At 36.9% G+C, this 24,634-nt stretch overlaps 1 protein-coding gene across 3 annotated transcripts in view; it reads left to right on the forward strand.

Moving 5' to 3' along the window:
* Positions 1-24,634, forward strand: part of LOC140153112 (uncharacterized) — a 145,374-nt gene that overhangs the window by 13,054 nt on the left and 107,686 nt on the right. For 2 of the 3 annotated variants that reach the window (XM_072175745.1, XM_072175747.1), the window contains exon 2: positions 8,365-8,604. In XM_072175745.1, coding sequence (XP_072031846.1) covers positions 8,466-8,604 — 139 coding nt within the window. In that variant the 5' untranslated portion in view covers positions 8,365-8,465. Of the gene's footprint in view, positions 1-7,853; positions 7,986-8,364; positions 8,605-24,634 lie in introns of those variants that run through there. The other variant, XM_072175746.1, reaches the window with a different exon arrangement.

The raw sequence follows: 24,634 nt of genomic DNA on the forward strand, positions 1-24,634 counted from the left end.
ATATATTGGATATCTATTTTTAAATTTAAACATGGAATAAAAGGGAATGCACAATGAATTCTATGTTTTCTTTCATTTGGTCCAAATCCAATGTTTAAAGAGGAACTTTTTGTTACCCTTCACAAAAGGATATTGGTACATTTGACGTAATCTTTTTTTATACAATGTTAACATCTTCAGAGACAATGTATGTACCATGATTTGGTACCATGGGTACATGTTTGATCTTGTCATGAATTTGGGACATTAGAAAAGGAGCAATTTGCAGTGTTCAAATTAAGGAAAACTAATTGGTTGTCCCACGGACAACCAGGTTACAATTTATGGTTGTCCGTCTAAGTTTTTGGTTGTCCGATCTTGGAATATTTAAAGATACACATACAAAGGTGAGTTTTGGCTACAAATTTATGGTTGTCCGGCGGACAACAGAATCGGTATCTTTGGTTGTCCGGCGACTTTTTTAGTTGTCCCGGGCAACCGGACAACCAACATTTCGAACACTGGCAATTTGTCACAAACTTTACTTGAAAATGTAATGCTGACAGTCAGTGGCGTAGTCACGCCCCCAGAAAATGTTCAGGAACAAAATGGGGATGGTAACGAGCAAAATGTCCTTAAAATGACCAAAAATGGGACAAAATATTGACTATAATGGGACTGAAAATCTGGCTTTTCCCCCTTCCCTCACACCAAGATCCTGGCAACGCCACTGCTGACAGTCGGTATGATCAAATAGGAAATTTTGGCATCATTTTGGCTCCAAAACACACCTGGAAATGGCTTCGCTTCTAAACATTCCATGCCCCAAAACCTGTACATCACTTTGGTATTGTGTAAACATGTCCCAAATTCTAATCTGTGGCCCACCAAATTTTTCATTGGTAATTTCTGGCCTGCAGAGTTTTTAAAGGAGGATTTCGTGATCCTAGCCTCCTCTTTTTATGACATTTTTCAGTAGATATCCACGGAGTAAGCTTTTTTCCTAAATTTCAGTTGATTCTGATTTTTTATGAAGCAGTTATGCATGATTATGTGTATTAGACTGCTCCATAGGCAATGTGTTGTAATTTCGTTCTGGTATACCAGAACGAAATTCAAATTTGTCGATATTTCTGCTAAACGGATTAATCTGCAAGAAATTTTTGGTTCATAAACATTATGTAATCCAATGGTATAAAAATCTCAACTTTTTTTCAGAAAAGTGTGGGGATGAGGCTGTGGATCACGAAATGCCCTTTTAAGTTCCAAGTTTCAATTTATTTTTTAATTAACAAATTTCAGAATTCTAAATTATCATGAACATATTTGGCATCAGCATGAAAAGTACATTAAAATGAGTACAAACAAGCCTTATATTGGTTCAGTAGTTCTTAAGATCGTTCTTGATATTTGGATAAAATATCTCCAAACTTTAAAAAAAATCATGTTGAAGTCTATGGCTAGCATGCAGCATTTAAAAAGGTTGTCCACCCCCGATGCTGCAAATATGCTGCACAAATATTTGTGTTAAATGTGAAAATGTCACAGCTATAGGATCATATGCTTGAGGATAAATATATAATGTTGTGCACAAATGATTTTCATAGACAAATAATTATTCTTTTGTCACCGCAAATTTTAATAAATAGTTTTCCTTAAGGGATGAATATGAGATTGTTTTTTGCCATCCACTTGCAGATAAGAACTAAAATTACTTTACTTATTGGTGTAATTTTGTTTCCGTCTTGTTATTAAAAATCAAACTACCTGGGCCAGTGGATGGTCTTCAGACTAGTGTCAGAGAGGATATGGCATGGTTTTTTTTGTCTCAGTTTTCTTTTTTTCTTTCTATCGGATGGAAAATTGAACGGGTCGCCTTTGGAGTATATTATATTTAGATATTGTTTGAAAACAAACATATTATTAACATAATTATGGCCGTGGGTGTGGGGTTTATTGATATCTTCTAATAATCAAGTAATTAAAACTTTGTACCCAAGCAAGTGTAGAGCATCCGGTTAGCTATGTGTATAAAAATTAAAATAATAACTATACAAATGTTGGCAATACATTGAGTATCTTTGGTCAGGATTGCATATGCTTGATCGTAGGGATTTCATGCAATTGAAAGCAGTACGATTTTTACTAGTTGGTGATATCAATAACGTTTTTTGTTGTTGATTGTGAATTTTGTTGATGGATTTTGGAAACTTATGTTACAAAATGTACAAAATTCTGTGACTAATTCCGTAAAAACTGCTTGGTCAGAACAGCTAGAACCCTGGAATATATATGTGTTGAATGTGCGAGGCAACTAGGTGAGATTACGGATATGACTTTGGGTTTCACGATGTTGATGAAAGGGGAAATAAAGATTTGAAAAATGGAAAGGTGCAAATGGAAGAGATGTTAGAATGAAAAGAAGTAGTTTTCAGAGCTGTAAGAAAAATATACAACAGGAAACAAAAGGTTTTTCTAATTCCTTTTTGCCTAAATTACGGTCAGGATTGCATATGCTTGATCATAGGGATTTCATGCAATTGAAAGCAGTACGATTTTAGTACTACTGTAGTTGGTGATATCAATAACGTTTTTTGTTGTTGATTGTAAATTTTGTTGATGGATTTTGGAAACTTATGTTACAAAATGTACAAAATTCTGTGACTAATTCTGTAAAAACTGCTTGGTCAGAACAGCTAGAACCCAGACTTGTAGTGACTCGACTCGAAATGACTCGACTCGACTCGACTCGACTCGAGTTTGGGTGACTCGATGACTCGCTCGAGGCAAGGCGACCCGACGACTCGACTCGACTCGAGGGTTGATGACTCGATGACTCGACTCGACTCGAAATTTGATGACTCGACTTCGATGACTCGAGGCTTGTGACTCGAGTCAGTATGGCTGAATCGACTTTTTAAAAATGACTCGAAAATATAAATTATACCTTAAGATTTCTAATAATATCTGCATGTATTCTTCCACATATCTCAGTGTGTGAATGATTCTTATAGGCCTATTTTACAAAGTGGGCTCTTACTATACCAGCTGGGAGCCTCTCTCACATCCCTACGTACATGTACTTGGTGCATGGAGGTATATTGAAAAGTAGTCTAGCTCCAAACCCTTCCACCTATACAACATTAATTATAGAACTACCAAGTTGAGCATAATTTCAGGACTTGATCAAAACTGTACCCATTAATTGTGTCTGTTACTGTTATGCAAATGAGCAACTGAACTTCCCCATTCATAAAACACACAAGTGAATAGGTCAACTTTCAAGTGGTGTTCAATCAATAAAGTGTCATCAGTCAATCATCACACATCATTGGAGTAGTGCCTCAAACCCAATTGGTGTGACATCCAACTTTAACCAAACATCCAACTTTGTAAGTTAATTCTTTCTTTGATTACTGTGTACCTTTTGATGTAACTGGTTAATAATTAATATATAATTATTTCATTTTGGATTACATACACTTAAAAGTACATGTCAATGCCTACATGTTTGCCTGTTTATGAACACAGTAGACCCCTACTGTTTTAGTCTTTTATGTAGCTATATTACAAACATTATTACATCAAACAACAAACAATTTACATGGTAACATGAATGGTCTGAGATTCAATCAATCAACATTGTTATACATTTGTACATCATCTTAAAACACATCAATGTTAAAAAAATTGATCAAAGATTATTATTGATCATTGTCAGAAGTGTTTTGTGTTGATTGTCAAAAGTGGTCATCACTCATAAGCACATGTAGGTCAATTGTAGTAGTACACATACTTCAGTTCTTGTTGTTTTACACAATATTGTAAGTAATTGATTTTACATGGTGGTATTTATTCAGTAACCTGTAAACAATTTAACACAGGCGTGAGAATTTGCAGGATTTTTCTGAATTCAAATTTTGTGCTCAAATTTGTTAATTTTCAGGCTGTTTTGAGCTATTTTTGCCCAATTGTACATATTTTCAGGATTTTCCCCGAAGATTCATTCTCATGCCTGTTAATATAACAATTAATTTTGTGAGGACTTTTTTTCATTTGCAAATTGTCAAAATCCACCATTTTCGTGGAGACTTAATTTCACAGATCACCATTGTGCTAAATTTTGATATTGATTTAATGATTTTAATAAGTAAGCTTAAGAATTTCAATCTGACTTTCATAATACAATTACCTTTTTAATTTCACCTGTGCTCATTTTTCTTAGGCCTCACGCAGTCTCTTGTGAATTTAGCCCACTCATGAAATTAAAATCCTTGAAAATAAATCCTTTTAGTTCATGGTTTGAAAGTAGGCCCTATGACATTATGGTCTATGCTGGGGTCTGATGAGTCCCACAGAAAATCTTAGCTGTTTTCTCAAGTCTGTTGTAACCATGGTATAAGTAGCGTGCAGTGTGTTATTTGAGTGTATATCCTCACTATCCTGGCACTACAGTTTAATGTTTTGCAAATACCAGTAGCCTACTTCTAATTTATTTGTGTGTTAAAAATGTACATGAATGCTACACACATGTCATTGTAACAGCCTGTGCACACACCCCTACATGTATGCTACATGTCTCATTCACACAATGACTGATCACTTTATTCCCCATCCAAATACACTCCTCTACATGCTGCACACATGAAGAACTACATTGCAATGTGACTGACTGGTGTGAGCATTTCCACCAGCCACATGTACTTCTTGTGCCCAGGCTTGGGCTTGTGCATCTGAGTCAAATGAATAGAGAGGTTCTTACCATATACAGAAATTTGGGATGTATATGAATTTTGAAATATTAATAAAACATGGATATAATTATCCAGATGTGCATAATAAGACTGAAAGCTAAATCATTGCTAAATATATGTTGAAACTAGTATTGCACAGTCTGGCTGTCCATACTGTACATAGACATAGTTTTTTCACTTGCATCCCAAAATATGCCACCTTTAGGCTAGATTCACTATGACCACCAATATTTGATCTCTTTTTGTACTTGATTAATTAATTTGTTTATACCCATAATAGGACCCATACAAGTACTTGAAGTCCCAATTTCCATACCACTACTGGACCAGTACCCGTACTCGAGTCCCAATTTCCGTACCCATACTGCATTACCCGTACTCCATGGCTCCGCACCTGCATTACTCGCACCCTATTTTGGAATGGACCCAGACTGAATAATCATGGCTAGGGATCCGTACCCGTACTGCCTTACCCATGACCTGAAATCCGCACTCCATGGCCTGGGACCCGTACCCGTAAGTACTCGTGGTCCGGGACACGCACCCGTACCCATACTCATGGCGGGTCCTAATGGCAATACTACAAGTATGACTGATTACTGATTTCCACAATGCACTGGATGGAGCACATAGATTCATAAATTAATATTATGTACTCTCACTGGGATTTTAATTTCAAAAAAGTACAAATTCATGCAAATTGGGCTATCAAGTTGACAGCTGGTATCATGAGCATATAAACGTGAAGTGACTCGAAATGACTCGACAAAATATATCCGACTCGACTCGACTCGACTCGACAGAATGGCCTGACTCGACTCGACTCGACTCGACTGAAAACTTCAAATGACTCGACTCGACTCGGACTCGAAGCCTTCATGACTCGACTCGACTCGAGACTCGAGGGCTCGATGACTCGACTCGACTCGGACTCGACTTTCAGTGACTCGACTACAAGTCTGGAACCCTAGAATATATGTGTTGAATGTGTGAGGCAACCAGGTGAGATTACGGATATGACTTTGGGTTTCATGATGTTGATGAAAAGGGGAAGTAAAAGATTTGAAAAATGAAAAGGTGCAAATGAAAGAGATGGGAGAATGTAAAAATGAAAGGTAGTTTTCAGAGCTGTAAGAAAAATATACAACAGGAAGCAAAAGGTTTTTCCAATTCCTTTTTGCCTAAATAACGACGATAGTGTTAACCAAGCACTTACAGCCCACAGGTAATCCACAAACAAAGCAGGTCTTTGGTAGAATCAAACTAGAGGGGATCTAGGGAAATTCAATATTTATAAATTTTTACTTTTGGCTTCACAAATTAGACCTATGACTAGCATATTTTGCAACAGTTATAATTGATTGATGCCAAATATGACTCTTGGTATTAACTTTTCAATTTTTATATTAATTTCACCATGTGACTCATTTCGGTGGCCAAGAAGTGATTTAGTATTACTATTAGGCAAAATAAAAAAATAAACATGTTTCACGTCCCCTCCCGCTTCCTTTTTTGTGGTTTCTTCAATTTTATTTTTATTTTTTTAAATTCAGTTACAACTTTTCAAAAAATATATCTAGGAAGCTGAGATGCTTTCTATAGCCTTGCTAATACAAGAAACACTTTTATAAGGTTATTTGATAGTAAGAGGGGGCCTATCTCTCAACAAATACAAAGAGGCCTCCTCCTTTTTCCAGGCATTATTGCATACGCTAAAATAGCTCTAATTATGGGTATTTACACCGATTTTGCGATAAAAAATAAAAAATAAAAAGCCCCCTCTTCCTCCTTTTGTTCAAAAACCCGGACGTGAAACATGTTTTTTATTTTACTTGGCCTTATTAAAAGTATTTACATCAATTTACTTATTATGAATTCAACCTCAATGTTAAAAAATAGAGACTCTTTTTGTTTCCTGATATCTGACATCATAGGTACAAAGCAACAAGTATACATGCTTATCATACCAGGACAAGTTCCCTGTTTTATTTTTATGAACATCCTTATTTATTCAGTTGTTATGTCATCATTTCTGTTAGCCGATCTATTTTGACTGTGTGAAATGAAGCTTATTATATTTATCTAAGCTATCCTAATGATACTTCCAGACCCACATCGAATGCTTGTACAGAGCGCTAAAGCAGGAAATTAAAGTGACAAGAAATTTAATAACTCTACATCACACTTCGGTCATCTTACACCAACATAATATTAAATTATGTAAGCTTATTCTAATCTATGTTGGGTGCGAGTTTTCTTGTTCAACTGACAAGAGCAAATATTTTAGCATTCCATGATAATTTCTTAGCCATTGTGTCCACTCAAGTCTAGTCTATAACAGAGTTGACATTTTCATATCAGGAAATATGATGGCTCAATTTACTGTGCTTACAACAGGCCTGCATTTATGGCCTTTCTATAAATTTGCCATTTGCAAATGACATGTAAACCTCCTTTTTAATAATTACTATAATAAGGTGGAAATAGTGACAATTTTAATTCAATGATTTTTTATGTGCATGTACAATGTACATAACTGTATTATTTTTCAATGTCATCTGAATTTTTTGTGATAAAAAGTTCTCATAAAGATTAAAAATTTAATGCAACAGAACAAGATAATATTATATCACATTAAAATATTTAAAAAGTCCATTTAACTCAAATAGAAATTACATCTAAGTGTGAAAGTGAATAATATGTTTTATTCATGATTGAAATAATTTTGAGGTCAATTTCTCTACCTTATGTGAACCAGGAAAAAGAATGGTTCAACTGAGTCACAGATGAGTGCAGCACTAAATTGGTGGCACGCTGAATAGGAATAGCTTCCACTTGAGGGCAGCGTATTTCATTTCACACCATGTATAGGATGAGTACTGCACATGGGTGCTTCGTCGTCGCCACGGTCGTGTGTCGTCGCACTGCCATACAATCAGCTGTTCTCTGTGGCTTTATGCTTTTGCATGCTATACTGAAGTATATTAAGGTCGATATCCAACAATCGCCATTAATTAAAATACTACAATTGTTTTGATCAATCCATTCAAAATGAGGATGTGCACTATGTTAGATGGATACAGAGAGATCTAGTAATTGAGTTCACTATTGTTGGCGCAGTTCAGCTGTAATTGTTTCTTTTGATCAATTTTGTTTTCATTTGGCAAGAAATAGGCCAGGTCTCCATTCATGATTAGGCTTGCGCTGATTTAAACAGCACAGCCAACAACGAGGAGGGTGCGAGTGAGACTGGTAAGTTATCGTACATGTGTATTTGTGAATACCTAATGAAAGAGTGCTGTTGGCAAAGAGGGGATTTGTGAATTGTGCCATTCATATGGACTAATTGGATATTTTTACACTTACTGGTGCCAGTATTTGCTGTCTTATGCTGAGACAAAGAAAAGTCTGATGCCAGTCTTGCTAGGAAAACGACAAGGCAGTGCTGATTTTGTGAAATTTGAAGGTTTATTTATAGTTTTGAGGAATATTCACTCATCATTCAGTGCGTTGTTGTAATGATGTTAATACGGTAAGTTATTTTCAAGCAAGAAAATTTCTGTTTGGTTTCAACTTGTATTTGATTATTAATAATGACCAACCCTTCTTTTTGTATTTTGTGTGTTTGCAGATATGATATAAACAAGTCTGTTACTCAATGGTCTATATAACCGAATTGGATTATAGGTGATATATAGCAAGTGGTGCATTTGAAGGTGCTGAATATGAATCATGGCAGATGAGGAGGTTGCATCCTCATCGGAGAAAACCTGGGAGAAAGGTCCTCCTTCTACCAAAGAAGATGAAGCAGCAGTGGAGGCAACACAGGTGTGCTCCTCGGAGGATGATGCTATTGAAGGTGATAAACCAGGTATGTGTCATTCAGTCAGGGTAATTCCTTGTCTTTACAAGAAATATTATGTCAATGAGTTCTTGGAGAAATGGTGCGGCTTTGCTGGAGAAGTCATGCATTATTCTAGGAGCAGACATATCATGACTCACAGTACTAGTAAGATGGTAGTTTGTTTTGAGCACTTTGTAAGAAAAATGTAGGACAAGAGCTAGGCTTTTACGCGTATCCATATTTTATAGATGTAGTTTGGTTATTCGTGGCTCCCTTAAGTTGAAAATGTTGGGTTCAATGGTTATTCATAGTCTACTTATGTTGAAATACTTATGTTTGAACCATAGATCATCAAATGTTAATGTTTTGATGGTCTATATATTCAAACCCCTTGTTTTAAATAGTGAAATGGAAAAAATAGTTTCTTGAGTCATTAGTTAGGCATCTTCCTCTTTTTAGTGACCTGTATACTATTTGAATCTGAAACATCCAAGAGGAGAAAACAGGTAGATGTCTCATTTAAGACAGACCATCACAATATGCTAATTAGGGTCAAGGGTTACTAACCCTAACTCTAACTTAACCCTAACCCCTGTAACCCCTGACCCTAAGTAGCATATCATGATGATCTGTCGTAAATGAGGCATCTACCAGAATCTGAAACATCTAAGAGGAGAAAATAGCCTGTTCCAAGCTTGGTTTATAGCTTCATTGAGTTCCAATGTGTTATTGTCTGTTTTTGACCCAGTTTTTTCTTCTTCAAATTTCAATTTAATTTATTATTGAAGGGACCCTTGAAAATATGATAAGTAGGAAATCATATTAGTGTACCACAAGAGGCATCTCCTTTCCAATACTAATAGTCTCCTAATGGTCAATTCAATTATGAGATTATAAAACATTGACTTTTTATGAATGCGTCTCTGCATATATGATACCATATTAATATTAAGGGTAATGATTGTATGTTAATCTTAGCCTTATCCTTACTATGGCGTCGCAAGCAAGACACATCCCTGAATAATTTTTGACTGCTGGGAACAGATTAATTTTCATACAATTATTTTCTTCATGCTTTCACTTGTGCAAAGATGGTATATTTCAGAAATATTTTCATTTGATATTTCGCATTTTTAACTCGGGTTTAAAAAAAAATTCATGGGGACGATGGTGGTGGGGGGGGGGGTGTAAATTTCACAAAATATTAGTATGACAAATATTTGTCAATGACCAAAAAGTGTACACAAGGACTACTTTTTGTAATTTCATCATTTCAAAATAGCACTCATAATCCAAAAAGGAAAATGTGAGTGTAAAACGATGTAAGTAAATTTAAGTGAAAAATTGTCAACACTTTCTTTTATAGTCCTTTAGGCGACAAAAAATTCCATGTTCTGCTAAGTTGCTTGAACCAACCCAGATTTTTTTTTTAATATGCCACAGGCCTATATATGCAGCTGTTTTTGGCCAATTAAGTAGATTGAGTTTGATGGGAATGGTTGTAATCAGCTGTTTTGGGCAAAAAGTATATTTATTTATATTTATTTATTTACCCGGTCGCCCATAGAACAAGGTTTTCTTGTTTGTTGCCTTAGCATCAGAATTACCAAAGCCTGCTAATTACCAGGCCTTGTAATAAACCTTTGGGAAATTAATTTCGCCAACCCTTCATTTTGCTTCCTTTCCATTTTCTAGCTAGGTGATGCTGTGCATCCTAATCTGTGCAGCAATTATCATTATTCAGTCTACATGCTGCTATTGTTTTCATGTTTGTAAATATGTTTTGTGATATTATTTACTAGTACCTAAAAGTATTCTTGTCCACTGAAGATAAACATAGACCTACATGTAGCTCAAAAAGGAATAAAATTTTATGGTACCATATTAATGATTCCTTCTTGAGCTAAAAGGTGTCAAAACGCTCCAGGAGGATATGCTGCTTCAAATGAGACCCTCCCCTAAGCTATCTGAAATATCACCATTTTTGGCTCTTAGCGTAGCTAGGTGAGCCTTACTCATTGCACTCAGTGAGGAATAAATTTTTGCTACATATTTTGGCCACTTGTGTTCTTGCTTTTTATGCTAAGGTTTCTTTTGTTTATGATATTTGGCTTTGAATTTACGTTCCAAGGTTTGCTTAGTTATTTAGCAATCGATTGCACTCCTTTAGAAGTGGATTTGGGGTGGGGAAAGTACTTATTTTGAAGTGAGAAAAGTCAAAAGTCGTCTTGAGAAACAAGTCATTTCTATCGTTTTGCTTGGTTCCCTGTATGCGCTAGAGATTATTTTGGTCTGAGTAATTTAAGTTGTGAGATCATGGCGGAATTGCCGGATTGCACTATTTTTCTTTGGGAAAGTGACCTTTATCATGAATTTTTGCGGTGATCTCACATGGATAGAAACGTGATTGGATGATTCCTTTGTCCAGATTGTTTATTGAGTTCTCGGGAGTTTTGTTACCATGGGACAACACTTCAAAATATTTAGAGACCAGCGGCGTAGTAATTTAGTTAAATTAACGCTAAATAACCAGGGTTGCCAAAAACATTCAGCCCGAATCGCAGGTCAAATAATCGAAAAAGTCGCCCAATTTTTTTTTCTTTGCCCTTTGTATTCTATAGGGCAGGAAATTGTCCCGGGAAAATCTTCAAAAGTCGCCTAATTGGGTTACCAAATCGCGGGTTTGACAACCCTGAAAACAACGTCTCGGCAGCGAAGGTCACATGGCTATTCATTATCATTGTTTGTCTGGCACGCTTTCTACAGTGTGGGTTGGGAATTCTGAAAATCTGTAAAAAGGTGGGAAATAAATTTTGCGGAATAAAGGGTGGGTTTCTAAAAAGCGTGGGAGCAATATATAAAGCGTGTGTAAAAAAAAAAAAAAAAATATAATAAAGTAATTTGATGATCTGTTGAAAAACATTCATATTTTCTTTATAAATCTGGAAAGAAAATGTCAAAATTAATTTGCTGATGTTTTCAATTGCATGCGACGTCACCCGTAGTAGAATCGACGCAGCCGTGAGTTTTATGAATGAATAAAATTTTCAGTCTCTACACCAGCCGCTTTGGCCGCTCGCTCACACTAGAAGTGGAGCGATCTGAACCACAGCGGCTGTGTAGAGAGTAGAGATCAGGATCTCAGCCCTTTGCCAAATGCCCATGTGTTTATGATAAAAAATCTAAAGTCGGATCTTTTGAAAGATGATTGCAGTGATGCAGTTTTGCCAATATTATGTCGCAAATGTTTCAGATGAATAAGAAAATCATGAGTGTTTGATAGATGGGGATAAATTCTGCATCAATTCGGATTCTGAAATGGATTGATGGCGCAGATAGTGATAAAATAGACCCGGAAGTGACTGTATGAAATGGCGGTAGCGCCGATGTTCAGTCTTCCGAATTTGATAAAGTAATGCTGTAAACAATCTAAAGTCGTATCTTTTCGAAAGATGATTGCAGTGATGCAGTTTTGCCAATATTATGTCGCAAATGTTTCAGATGAATAAGAAAATCATGAGTGTTTCATAGATGAGGATAAATTCTGCATCAATTCGGATTCTGAAATGGATTGATGGCGCAGAAAGTGACTGTATGACACGGCGGTAGCGCCGATGTTCAGTCTTCGAATTTGATAAAGTAATGCTGTATAAAGCTTTGGTCACTCACAAACACTGCATAAGTATGGGGGTTCAATTTTTGATCAAAAGGGTGTCTGTCTAAAAAGTGCGGGGGGGGGGAATATAAATGGTGGGGGTTTGACCCCCTGACAAACGTTCGAAATTTGTAGTTGCTACAACTGATCATCATACTATTTTATTCACTAGAATCTGTTTGTCTGTGTCTGCCTCTTTTCTCAGACTAGTGTAGTAATAAATGGTGGGGTTTGACCCCTGACAAACGTTCGAAATTTGTAGTTGCTACAACTGATCATCATACTATTTTATTCACTAGAATCTGTTTGTCTGTGTCTGCCTCTTTTCTCAGACTAGTGTAGTAGTAGCTCGTTCACGTAGTGATTCCGTTGTCCCACTGGCCTACTAAAGCTAAACGTAGATTGCATGGCGATCGGAGTGTTATCGTCAGAGCACCTCAGACTAGCATAGTAGGGGAAGCATGTTCCTCAAACTTGGTGGGTGGATGCATCTTTAGTACAACAAGTCACACGTACATTATTTTCTCAATTCAATTTTATCCTTTCTGGGTATGACTGATTTTGTTGCCGTAAAATTTGTGTCAATTCCCGATATCACATATTAGTACCGTACACTATAAATGTACCACATTTTGTAGGCTCCAATTGCTGATTACATAAATGAGAACAACTGGTAACCAGCGGCACTGTACAGTACCGGCCTGTTATTCAATTGCATTGTGTGTGGGTTACGTGTATTTTATGTGTAAAATGCCTTCTGATGCGGTGATCCACCCAAAATCCCTGTACTAGGTGCATCTTGACCCCAGCATAAGTTTGTATTGGTTAGTGGGTCAAGGTCACCTGAGGTCATCCAGGGTCATCTGAGGTCAAATTTGCAAAAACTGTTGTAGGGGCATGAAACTTGGTGGGTACAGTCAAGATTTGGAGTCAAATTTTAGGAAGGTCATCCGGGGTCACCCAGGGGTCATCTGAGGTCAAATTACTAAAAACTCGTATGAGCATGAAACTTGGTGGGTACAGTCAACATTTAAAGTCAAATTTTGGGAAGGTACTAAAAATTGTCGTATGGGCATGAAACTTGGTGGGTACAGTCAACCTTTGGAGTCAAATTTTGGGAAGGTCATTTTGAGGTCATCCAGGGTCACCTAGAGGTCATCTGAGGTCAAATTACTAAAACTGTCGTATGGGCATGAAACTTGGTGGGTACAGTCAACATTTGGAGTCAAATTTTGGGAAGGTCATTTTGGGGTCATCTGAGGTCAAATTACTTAAAACTGTCGTATGGACATGAAACTTGGTGGGTACAGTCAACATTTGGAATCAAATTTTGGGAAGGTAATTTTAGGTCACCCAGGGGTCATCTGAGGTCAGATTACTAAAAACTGTTGTATGGACATGAAACTGGATACAGTCAACATTTGGAACCAAATTTTGTGGGGTTGCATGTTCCTCGAACTTGGTGGGTGCATCTTGACCCCAGGCAGACCAGGTTTGTATTGGTTAGTGGGTCAAGGTCACCTGAGGTCATTCAGGGTCATCTGAGGTCAAATTAGCAAAAACTGTCATATGGGCATGAAACTTGGTGGGTGCAGTCAACATCTGGAGTCAAATTTTTGGAAGGTCATTTCAGGGTCAACCGGTGTCACCCAGGGGTCATCTGAGGTAAAATTGCTAAAAATGTTGTATGGGCATTGGTGGGTATTGCCAACATTTGGAGCCTAATTTTGTGGGGTCGCACAGAACAAGTTTGTATTCGTTAGTGGGTCACGGTCACCAGAGGTCATCCAGGGGTCATCTGAAGGCAAATTAGCAAAAACTGTCGTATGGGCATGAAACTTGGTGGGTACAGTCAACATTTAGAACCAAATTTTTGGAAGGTCATTTTGGGGTCATGCAGGGGTCATCTGAGGTCAAATTACTAAAACTGTCATATGTGCATGAAACTTGGTGGGTACAGTCAACATTTGGAGCCAAATTTTTGGAAAGGCATTTTGGGCTCATCCGGGGTCACCCAGGGGTCATCTGAGGTCAAATAAATTCAAACTGTTGTATGGGCATGAAACAAGGTCGGAACAGTCAACATTTGGAGCCAAATTTTTTGTTGGAAAGGCATTCTGGAGTTATCCAGGGTCACCCAGGGGTCATCTTGGAAGGTCATTTCGGGGTCATCTGAGGTCACCATTTAGAGCCAAATTTTTGGGAGGTCATTTCGGGTCGTCTGAGGTCAATTTAGATGAATTCTAATAGTTGTCAAGGCTTCCTATAGTTGTTGAAAGCTTCAAATACTAAAAAAGGGATTTTAAAATTTTGCAGAACAAATTATTCTTGCTGGTTCAGTAGTAATTTCCACAATAATGAAATTTTCAGATTTTGCAGCTCTAATGCGGCAAAAAATAATAATGCGGCGGAGGAAGATTGACCCGCGATCGAGTTTCAAGGACCGTATTGAATATTTGTGGGGATTTTTTCAAACTGAAGGTTTAAAAATTGATCGACCTACCCAACCTTTCCATAAAACTACCAACTTGTTGCGCATTCGACTCCAAGAACAATTGCTTTCCCACAAAAAAGCGTAGAGCCACAGCGCCATTGGTGCTCTTGTTAGCCTATCGCTATTGGTAGTATAATTATGCAGTATAATTATGTGTCATTTTGAACTTTTATATTGAGATGAAGCAAGCAAACAAAACTTGCATATTTAGTTGCATGTTGTATGTCAATGCTTTAGGGACCGTTCACAACCACTTGTTAGGGAAGGGGCCTGATGCAAAAAAATTTCATTGCAAAAATTTTCGGCCCCCTCCCCTTTACAGACCTAAAAAATTTTACGGCCCTCCCCTTTTTGACATGAAAATTATGAGGTCAACCCAATAGAAAAGCATATTAACTCAATTTTCCCAGGAAAATTTGTAGTCATTTTTTCAGGCCCCCCCCCTTGAGGGTCAACATTTTAAGGGTCTCCCCCTTTTTGCATCAGGCCCCCTAACAAGTGTTTGTGAACGGTCCCTTTCTGTAGAGATTGTGAATTTTCGTAGTATGACTCGATGCAAATTGGAAATCTTCCTATCACTCTAATGGTCTTGGAACACATCTGCAATCAGTTTCTGGAAATTGACTTTTAGTCTTGCAGCATTTTAGAGGCAATAAAACTATGGTTTTAAGCACAGATTCTCAACTAAGCGACTGTTGAGGTCAATTGGTTTTTAGAAAAAAGAACATTTTTTCAGCCCAAGAATACACATCCATGATTGCTTTGCTTGAGGGGGTGGATGCGTGCATTGAGTTGGAAAACAACTGCTGGCGTTTAAATAATAGTGCTATATTACATTGGCTCCTGACAAAAATTGTCTAGCCCCAAGAACTGGGCCATGCTATGTACTGAGGTCAAAGGTTATGTTTACAATCTTGGTTATACATTGAATATTTTGTATGAAATCTTTAACTACAATGTAAAGCAACGACCCATATAATAGATTGATAAACATAGGCATAATACTATAGCCTTGTGCCAAATATCAGGATATCTGGTTCAAAAGAATAACAGTCAAGCAATTATGGAGCAAAATTTCAGATTGAGGTTGCATAGTGATAAATTGCTAGAGAACAAATTTTACCTTTGTTTTGTTGTTACTATATATTACTATTTTATATAGGAAAGCATGTAGTGTGTGTTCAGTCAGTCATAGGAATCTTGAGGATCAGCATACTCAAGAATTGCAATTTCTAAGTTAATCCCCAACCGCATGTCCACATGTGTACGAATGCATTGAAGACTGGAATCCTCAAGTTTTGCGATGCCTCATGACATCAGTTTTTGAATTACAACCAGAAGCTTACTGTGACCTATGGCACGCTGAATTGAACCATGTATTGCAAAATGACTTGTTCACACATCAGTAGCACTCAAAGATCAGGGGAAATCCCCTAAAAATCTTGAGGATATATTTTGGGGATAAATTTCGGGACAGACTTAGGGATTGGAATACTCTGGGCAGTTCACACAGCAGATTTCACCAAAGTTTTTGCTAAATTATGCAAAAAACCCTCCATGTGAACATGCCTATTGAATTGCCATGGATTATTGCACATGCATGGATACCCACTTTTGAAAGACTTTAAATAAAACCTATTTGTGATTTTTGCTATTTTGACATAAATTTATCATCATGTCAGTGCCAATGAGACAGCTACCCATTGTACATAGTAGTGGAATCACCTTTGTTTAGGATTGAACATACAAAAACCAAAGAAATCCAAAAACAAAGAAATTGTCCATTCCTGCAGTTTTACTCTTCATTCATGTGGGAATCCCATCATTTATCAGTGTGCAATTAAGGCGAGAGGGAGTGGCAGCTGAAAATGTTAGAATGTCAAAATTGTTTTGCATAATTTGGATCCAAACTTCAGTTCCTTTGTGTAGATGTGATTTCCCACAGCTGTATTTTTAGGTGCACTGCAACAAAAAAGGGTAAAGGTATTTTGCGAGTTGTAAGTTGCGAGATGCGAGTTGAAATTTGCGAGTTGTGAGTTGAAATTTGCGAGTTGCCAAGGGGATTTGCGAGTTGATTTGCGAGTTGCGAGTTATTGAAACTTTAACTCGCAACTCACAGATTTCAACTCGCAACTCGCACTTGCAACTCGCACATTATCCACACCCAACAAAAAAGGTAGATATTTGTGTAAAACATTTAAACAAAGCACAAAGTCAACATTTGGAGTGAATCCACTTTAAACAGAGACTCTAAATGCATGTACCCATATTTCTTTTTTTTTTTTCATCAACTGTGCCATATTGGATTGACACTTGCAATATTCAGCCTCAAACCACAATTTATTTACATCCGATTCATTGCGTTTCCTACAGTTCATTATGGAGTACAAGGCTACCTATTTTGGTTATTAAAACCCGCACACGTGGAAATGAAATAAAACCCAAAGCCTATTGTTTTGCAAATCAGGACTTCATGACTCAGATAATTATAGATATGATGTGAACACATTTTGTGATGAATGCAATTGGCTTCTTGTCAGATTTTAAAATTAATTGCAATTTGAATGTGATGATAGTGATACCGTAACAACTTTAAGACAATAAGCATTCTTAGAACAACGAAGAGGGAAAGAGAAAGCTTCACTTGGCAAGGTATTTTGTAAGGCTTGATGTCCTTGTTTTTACTTGCTTGTAAGTTCTTTTTCTTTTTATATTGTTTACTTATTAATTTTTAGAGTGTTTTCTGCTTTAAGTTGACTTCTATTTTGTTGAAAACAGGCATGTTTAACCTCATAAGCTCGCACACAGGTTGCAAAGAGTAAATCCGGTCTGTTAGTTTTAATATATAGGATTAAATTTTACTATTGAGGAAAAACATAGCATCCTTCTAGGGAAGTTGAAACCCCTGTATGCCACCAGCAATTTTGACAACGCTTGTATAAATACACAGCAGACTTGGTCGTTGATATTTTGTTAGTTTAGCATATATTGTTTTAAGTTAAATCTGTATATTCAGCTTGTGGATGCTGACAAATATAAGGTTTTAAGATTAAATACCTGTATCTCCTGAAGCTCATCAACTGATTAAGTGCAATAAATTTTGAGTGAATGGTCCTAGTTTTTAAGGGGAATATTAAAATGTATGGATAATTGGAGATAAAACAATGCAATTTTTTTACCTCGTACAAATCTGTGCTTACTTTTGAAATCATGGTCACTCAAAATAGCTTGGAATACCATGATATTGTAAGCAAATAAAAGAATATTTTATTTTATTTTATTTATCGTCTACTAACAAAAATTATTATTATTATTTTTTAATTTGGATGTTTACTACAGTACTCATCCTAATCACACTATTGTTGCTGTCAAAATCACATGATAATTTTGAGACAAAGTTAACCCAGTTGTATGGAATGTCACCTCATTTATGATCTCATATTTTCATGCATAAGTTTAGTTGATACTCATCTCATGCATTATCTTTGTCTGATGCACAAGGCCTCTCTCATAAAATTACATCATAATTATTGACCAATAATGTCAAATTGTACTAAAAAGTGAAAATATATCTGGAAACATATTATTGTGTCATAAATTGACCTATTTTGCTGCATTATCAATGGTCATAATGGATTTGACGAAGTCCTGCACTGTCAAATTATAGATCCTAAAGTCTGCACAAAAAGTAACTCAGCTGTTATAAATCGCCTATAGATTCAGAACTAATAATTGTTTTCACAATATTTCAACATAGCGAGAAGGATGATTTATATACACACATTTTGATACCCCATTCGTCAAATGTCGTTCAATATTAACAACACAGTAGTGCTTTTACAGAAAAAATACCCGAATTTAAAAGTTGCAGTTTACAGCGGTCAATGTTTATAATGCCAGCACTGTAAACATGTAAAGCCCGCCATTATCTTTGCGCTTACTTCAAATCAATACAAATAACTGCAACTTTTAAATTGGGGTATTTTTCTTTCAAAACACTGCTGTATTGTCAATATTGATATAAAATTGATCAGTTGAGCCCATATTTATTGAATGAGCTATGAGTTTTAAAATATTGGACGAGGCGTAGTCGAGTCCAATATTTTACAACTCGTAGCGAGACCAATAAATATTGGGCGTAAAGCATCCAATGTTATCATTATTATGTTTTGGATCCAATATTATCACAACTTGGATCCATCAAAACATAATAATGAACAAAATTGGACAAAAGGGGTATCAAAATGCGCGTAAATAAATCACCCTTCTTATGTTGAAATATTGGGAAAACAATTATTAGTTTTGAATCTATAGGCGTATTTATAACAGCTGAGTTACTTTTTGTGCAGACTTTACTTGGTTATTTCTGTAATTTTCATAGTCCTTATGAAATTTCCCTGCAGTCCAATGAACTCAGAATTTGAATTCAGGCTTTCATTTCCATCTGGCATATGTTTGACAAAAGAGTGTACATGTATGACCATCTTGTTGTCAGATGGTACATAATTGACATCAATGATATCTGATCCTGGTCAGTAACGTGAAACTATTATTGTTAATGTTTTCATGGAGGTGATGATACCGATATGTACATCGTACATTGGTGCTGACTTGGTGGATACTACATGCATGTGTATTCCTTGGTGGTGCATGCTTACTTGTTCGTCTACATACACACATGTAGTCTACATCCAACTGCAATATTGCCATCTTTTGCGTATGAGCTACAGTAGTACATGTCTGACTCTGTATTATGTTTCGTGCAGTGTCTCCCTTCAGGGTACAGACATGAGATGACGATCTGTTCTTTTTTCCTTTTATTAATAATAAATTTTAAATCTTATTAAGTGTACTAATGTTGGATAATAAATGTGTTGTGTTGGTATGTTTTATTGGAGAGATCTGATTCAAATATTGAATTGCTCATTGGAAAGAAACTTCTTGGATAAAATGATTAGCTGTCAAGTGTAAAATGCTGACATTATTTAGTAATATTAACTTTAAAATTAATATTGAAAAGTGGGTCATCATGCTGTGGTTGTAATCACACATCAATGCATTACATGTAGCACGTATTTGTATCTCTGAGACTCTTGGCATTCTAATGATTGCACTCGGCCTACACAAATTAGAATGTATTACTAATAAGGCGCCACGTTTATAGTTTGTTTGGCTTATAATTGGCAAAAATTATTTGGTTTAAATGCCCGCATCAATCAATTTTAAGCGCGCACCAGTCACACATATTTTTTGCGCAACATGCAATTACATGTAGTGCTGCGCCCAACTGAGTGCACACCATAAATTGTGAGTCTCATACATTGTATTTTCGACAATTATAAGCCAAACAAACTATATAGTATTCTAGCAATAATGATGTTGTTGTCATCTATCTACATCCAATCACTATTGTCTTTATGGAAGTAGCTAAGCAATGTATCAATGGGAAGTCATTTAAGTCAGTGACATGTAAACAAGTGAATTGTAGCAGTTTTCTCTCCAGGATCTGATCCAAGTCATCTGGATAGATGCCATGTCATCTGGCAGATGGTTGCTGGTGGTATTTGCATGCAGATAGCCATAGCCCAGGGGGGGGCCGGCCAAGATTGGCTCAATTTTGACGTTGTCATTGGTTTTACACGTAAACACAAAAATGTCTCAAATTATTCCAAAACTGTACGTATGTTATTAAGCACTATTTTATCAGTCTAAATCCGTTGAGGTTCGCCAGTGAACCTCATTGTAAGTACTGTTTTTTTGATTTTTTTTGTATGAATAACGCATGATATGTTACAATATATACTGAAAAGTTCCCCTATGTGTATCAATGAGTCTACGTGGTGTAGTGGTTACGGATCTCGCCACATACATAAAGGGTCCCGAGATCGATTCCCATCCCGGCGATGATTAAAAATTTTTCTTCTTCTTTTTCTTTGAATTTAAAATTATTTATTTTCATGTGAAAATGTATATATTGCACTGGGAAATATATTTTGTGCATTTTTTCTGTAATGGGGCCACCCGCCAATAGAGCTAAGAACGGATCTTGGCTCCGGGAAAAAATAATTAAATCCATCGTGCAGGCAGTGTTGCCGTCATATTGTCTGTTTTGTTTACGCTTTTGGCTGTTGCCACATTGAATAATGTAGTCCACCATCGTCTGGCCATAGCCACCAGTATTTGATCATCCTGCATGTTGTCCCACAATTCACCTTTTGCCCAGATCCACCATCTTTCTACCAAAACCAGGTCTCCCTGCAAACAAGTGCATTTTGTTTTTCGTAACACAGGCTCTATTTGGGACTCTGATACTTGTATGATGAGCTACATGTATAACGATATTCCAACACTTGCTTCGCTCAGGCTATTCGCTGTCGTAGTGCATGTTAGAATATGACCGTTGCTAGGTCAATTGGCTCACGCTTTCTTTGTTACAAACCACTGATCGAAATGATCACAACACAAAGCCTATGGCATATCAAAATTTTGAACAGGTGTATGAGCCCAGGCTTGAACCAGACCAGTAACCAATGGTTACTAACATGCACTATGACAGCGAATTCGAGGGGTGTCACAGGCTGCTTGCTTAGCCCATGCGCTATTTGAGAGGCATCACAAGTTTGCAAACGAGGCTAGTTCTAGTTTTGTAAGGCTTTTCGAAAAGCATACGCAGTAAATTTAACTTTAAGCGTTCATACAATGTATATGAAAGGTGTACATGCACAACACGCACTTTGCAGGTAGAAGTGAATCAATATCTTTATGATAACTGTTTGGGGAGGGTTCAAGCTCTTTTAATCAGAGTTTTGAAGTCAGGATCGATCCTTTGCATAAAATGCAGGGCTAATATGGTGGAGCAGTGTTGATTTTGCTTATCAAATAATCATGACTATGCAAACTGTAATATGTCCTATCTGTATTGGCGAGGTGTGAATTGATCTATTGGTTTAAATTCTCTTTTAACAGAGTCATAAACCTGCCTGGATTGCTTTGATTACCAAGATGAATCACTGCATAAAATTTAAATTTTGTGTAGAAAAGGGAGCTATCATCCATAGCCAAAGATCTATCTAAGAGTAATATAGCTCAGTGCACATCTAGGCCTTGTAGCTGGTTCGGGAAGTATGGGTGGTTCTAAAAATAAGGTACATGAGTATCAAGGTCCAAAATTGTTCAAATTTACTTTACATGTGTGTGCATTATAATGTGTCTGTAACTTCCTTGTAATCTATTGATATACAGGTTTTATGGTAAATGATAGCATGTGAGTGGATTTCAATGCGACTTGTATTATTATTGACTGAGATAAATATGATAGGTGAAGTCAAAAGATAACTGCAATCTGTGGCCCTCACTGGACTTTAGCACAAGAAGAGCCGGGGGGGGTACTCAGTACAAATGACCATACGGGGACGTGGCGCAAATATGGGTAGCATTTTCAGCCTTTTGGTATATCAATGACCCCTTTTTCAAAGCCTATTTTGGTATATGAATGGGTCCTTTTTCAAAATTTTCTCAATTTTTCCGAAAATAGCCCAATTTTTCCTTAATCTAGCCAAAATTGTCAAAATTTTCCCAAAATTTTGGGAAAATTTGTAAAAACTAAGACAAATTGGGTTAAATTCGGCCGAAAATGTTGACTTTTGGTATATCAATGGGTCCAAATCCGAAGTGTCACTCCCATTGTGGCCTGTACACCATCCGCGATAATCAACTTTTGAAAAGCACCCTAAACAAGGATTTAACCCTTGGCTAAAACAATACCCTAAACAGGTGTTTTCACACCTAAACAGGGATTTTATTCCTTGCATCAAATTTCATACCCTAAATTTCATTTCAGCAGTATTAGCAATTGCAATTTTGCTACCCTTTTTCCAATATTTCATGTTTTGGACACCCTAAACCCTACGCGTTACGCGCGTATCGTGCTTACCCACGAAAAACTACCCTTTTTACGCGTTTTCATTATCGCAGATGGTGTACAGGCCACAATGGGAGTGAACCCCCCCACCCGGGTCCAAATTTCTTGAAAAATTGGTATATTTATGGGTCCACTTTCAAATTCTCAGCAGCACGTCCCTACCAAAACCAAACTTGAGTACACCCCCCCCCCCCTCAAAGGGAGTGTAAGAAATAGACCCCAGGAAACAGATTTGATAGTGCAAGATGCACAACAGCCCCAAAATTGTGTTCCATGGTGCTCCATCCAGTGATTATACCCACTGGACTGCCATAAGTTTTCAGTTTCAAGGTTGGAAAAGTACACTGTATCATGTCAAGGTACAATGTAGTACTGACCATCAGGTTCTGTCACTTATCACATGTTCCAGAGAAGGAGCCTGCTTGTGCTTCAGGCTTGATTCTGGTAATATTATGTTTAGGTAGGGTTAAGGTGGTAGTACAGGATTCCAGCCCGGGGGGGTCACTCCCATTGTGGCCTGTACACCATCCGCGATAATGAAAACGCGTAAAAAGGGTCGTTTTTTTTCAAGTGGGTAGGCACGATACTGCTGCAGATCGCGTTTAGGGTGTCAAAAACATGAAAAATTGGAAAAAGGGTAGCAAAATTGCAATTTCTAAATACGCTGGAAATGAAATTTAGGGTATGAAATTTGATGTTAGGAATGAAATCCCTGTTTAGGGTGTCGCTTTTAGCCAAGGGTTAAATCCTTGTTTAGGGTGCTTTTCAAAAGTTGATTATCGCGGATGGTGTACAGGCCACAATGGGAGTGACCCCCGGGATTCCAGCTTCCTGCTGAAGTGAACAAAAAAGCAGCTTGCAAAAGTAGCCACATTTCATATACTATGACAACTAAAAGTGATCAATAGTTCACTTTTTCATCTCAAAACAAATTATTAAGTTACAAAAATACTTTCCTGAGCGTAACAAGGCCAGATTTTGTAATTATAAGTAAAATATTTTAGAAATAAAAGACATGGTGTTTTTGTTGCTCACTGGTGCATTTAACTGAAATTCGGCATATTAAATTCAAAATTTTGTCATTTTAAGGACTTGATGAGACAAAAAATATGTTGAATGATTCATTGAAAGCTGTGTGTTACAGTTAATGAGCTTTTCTGTGTTACTTTTTAATATTTTACTAACTATACAGGCTGAGTCAAAAAGAAGTAAACTCATGTTTGAGGGGCTGTAACTCGAGATCTGCAAGGAATCTGCTAAAAATAAAAATACCACTGGAAAGAGCAAATTCTACACGTCTAAATAAAAAGAAGAATTGTTGCAATTGCTTACAGCAAACTAAAGTTATACTCATTTGAATACAGCCACCCATTTTTGTAGCTGCACACGGCTGATTGATTTTCATCAATTTCAATTTCGACGAATCAGCAAAGTGCTAACAGGATTTATTGTTGAAAAGACAACTTTTGCTTTTAATTAATATTCAAGAAAGTCCATGACGGTACTATAGTTTGCAGGGATACCAATTCAAGTCTTTACGAATGATCCGGCAGAAGCTTGATTGGGGAATGTTGGGTAAAGGACAGAGCTGATCTTTGGTCTTGCTGTAACGCATGTCTAACTATAGCAATGTTCACTTGTGATCTAGCAGTGGTCTGCCTGAAGCTTCCGGCTGTCTGTTCCTTAGTGTCCCATGCACATTGAGCTTGTTCACATTCTTATATACTGCCCCCTTACATGAAACCCGGTTAGCTGTAGGAAATTGGAGACGAAAAAGACGCTGAACTTCAGTGGGACTCTTAGTTTCATGATACTTCATCGACAGAAACGCGTGCGCTCCCGTCGCGGTAAATTGTGGTGCCATGTTGTCATTTGGCCCGTTTTACTATAATGTAATGCAATGAGGTAAAATTCATATTGAAAAGAGCCCTTTAACATGTAGGAATTATTGATCGAAACCACACCTGCCACAGAACTTTATTTGCAT

This window comes from Amphiura filiformis, chromosome 5 (genome assembly GCF_039555335.1).
Source record: "Amphiura filiformis chromosome 5, Afil_fr2py, whole genome shotgun sequence".
Lineage (NCBI taxonomy): Eukaryota > Metazoa > Echinodermata > Ophiuroidea > Amphilepidida > Amphiuridae > Amphiura > Amphiura filiformis.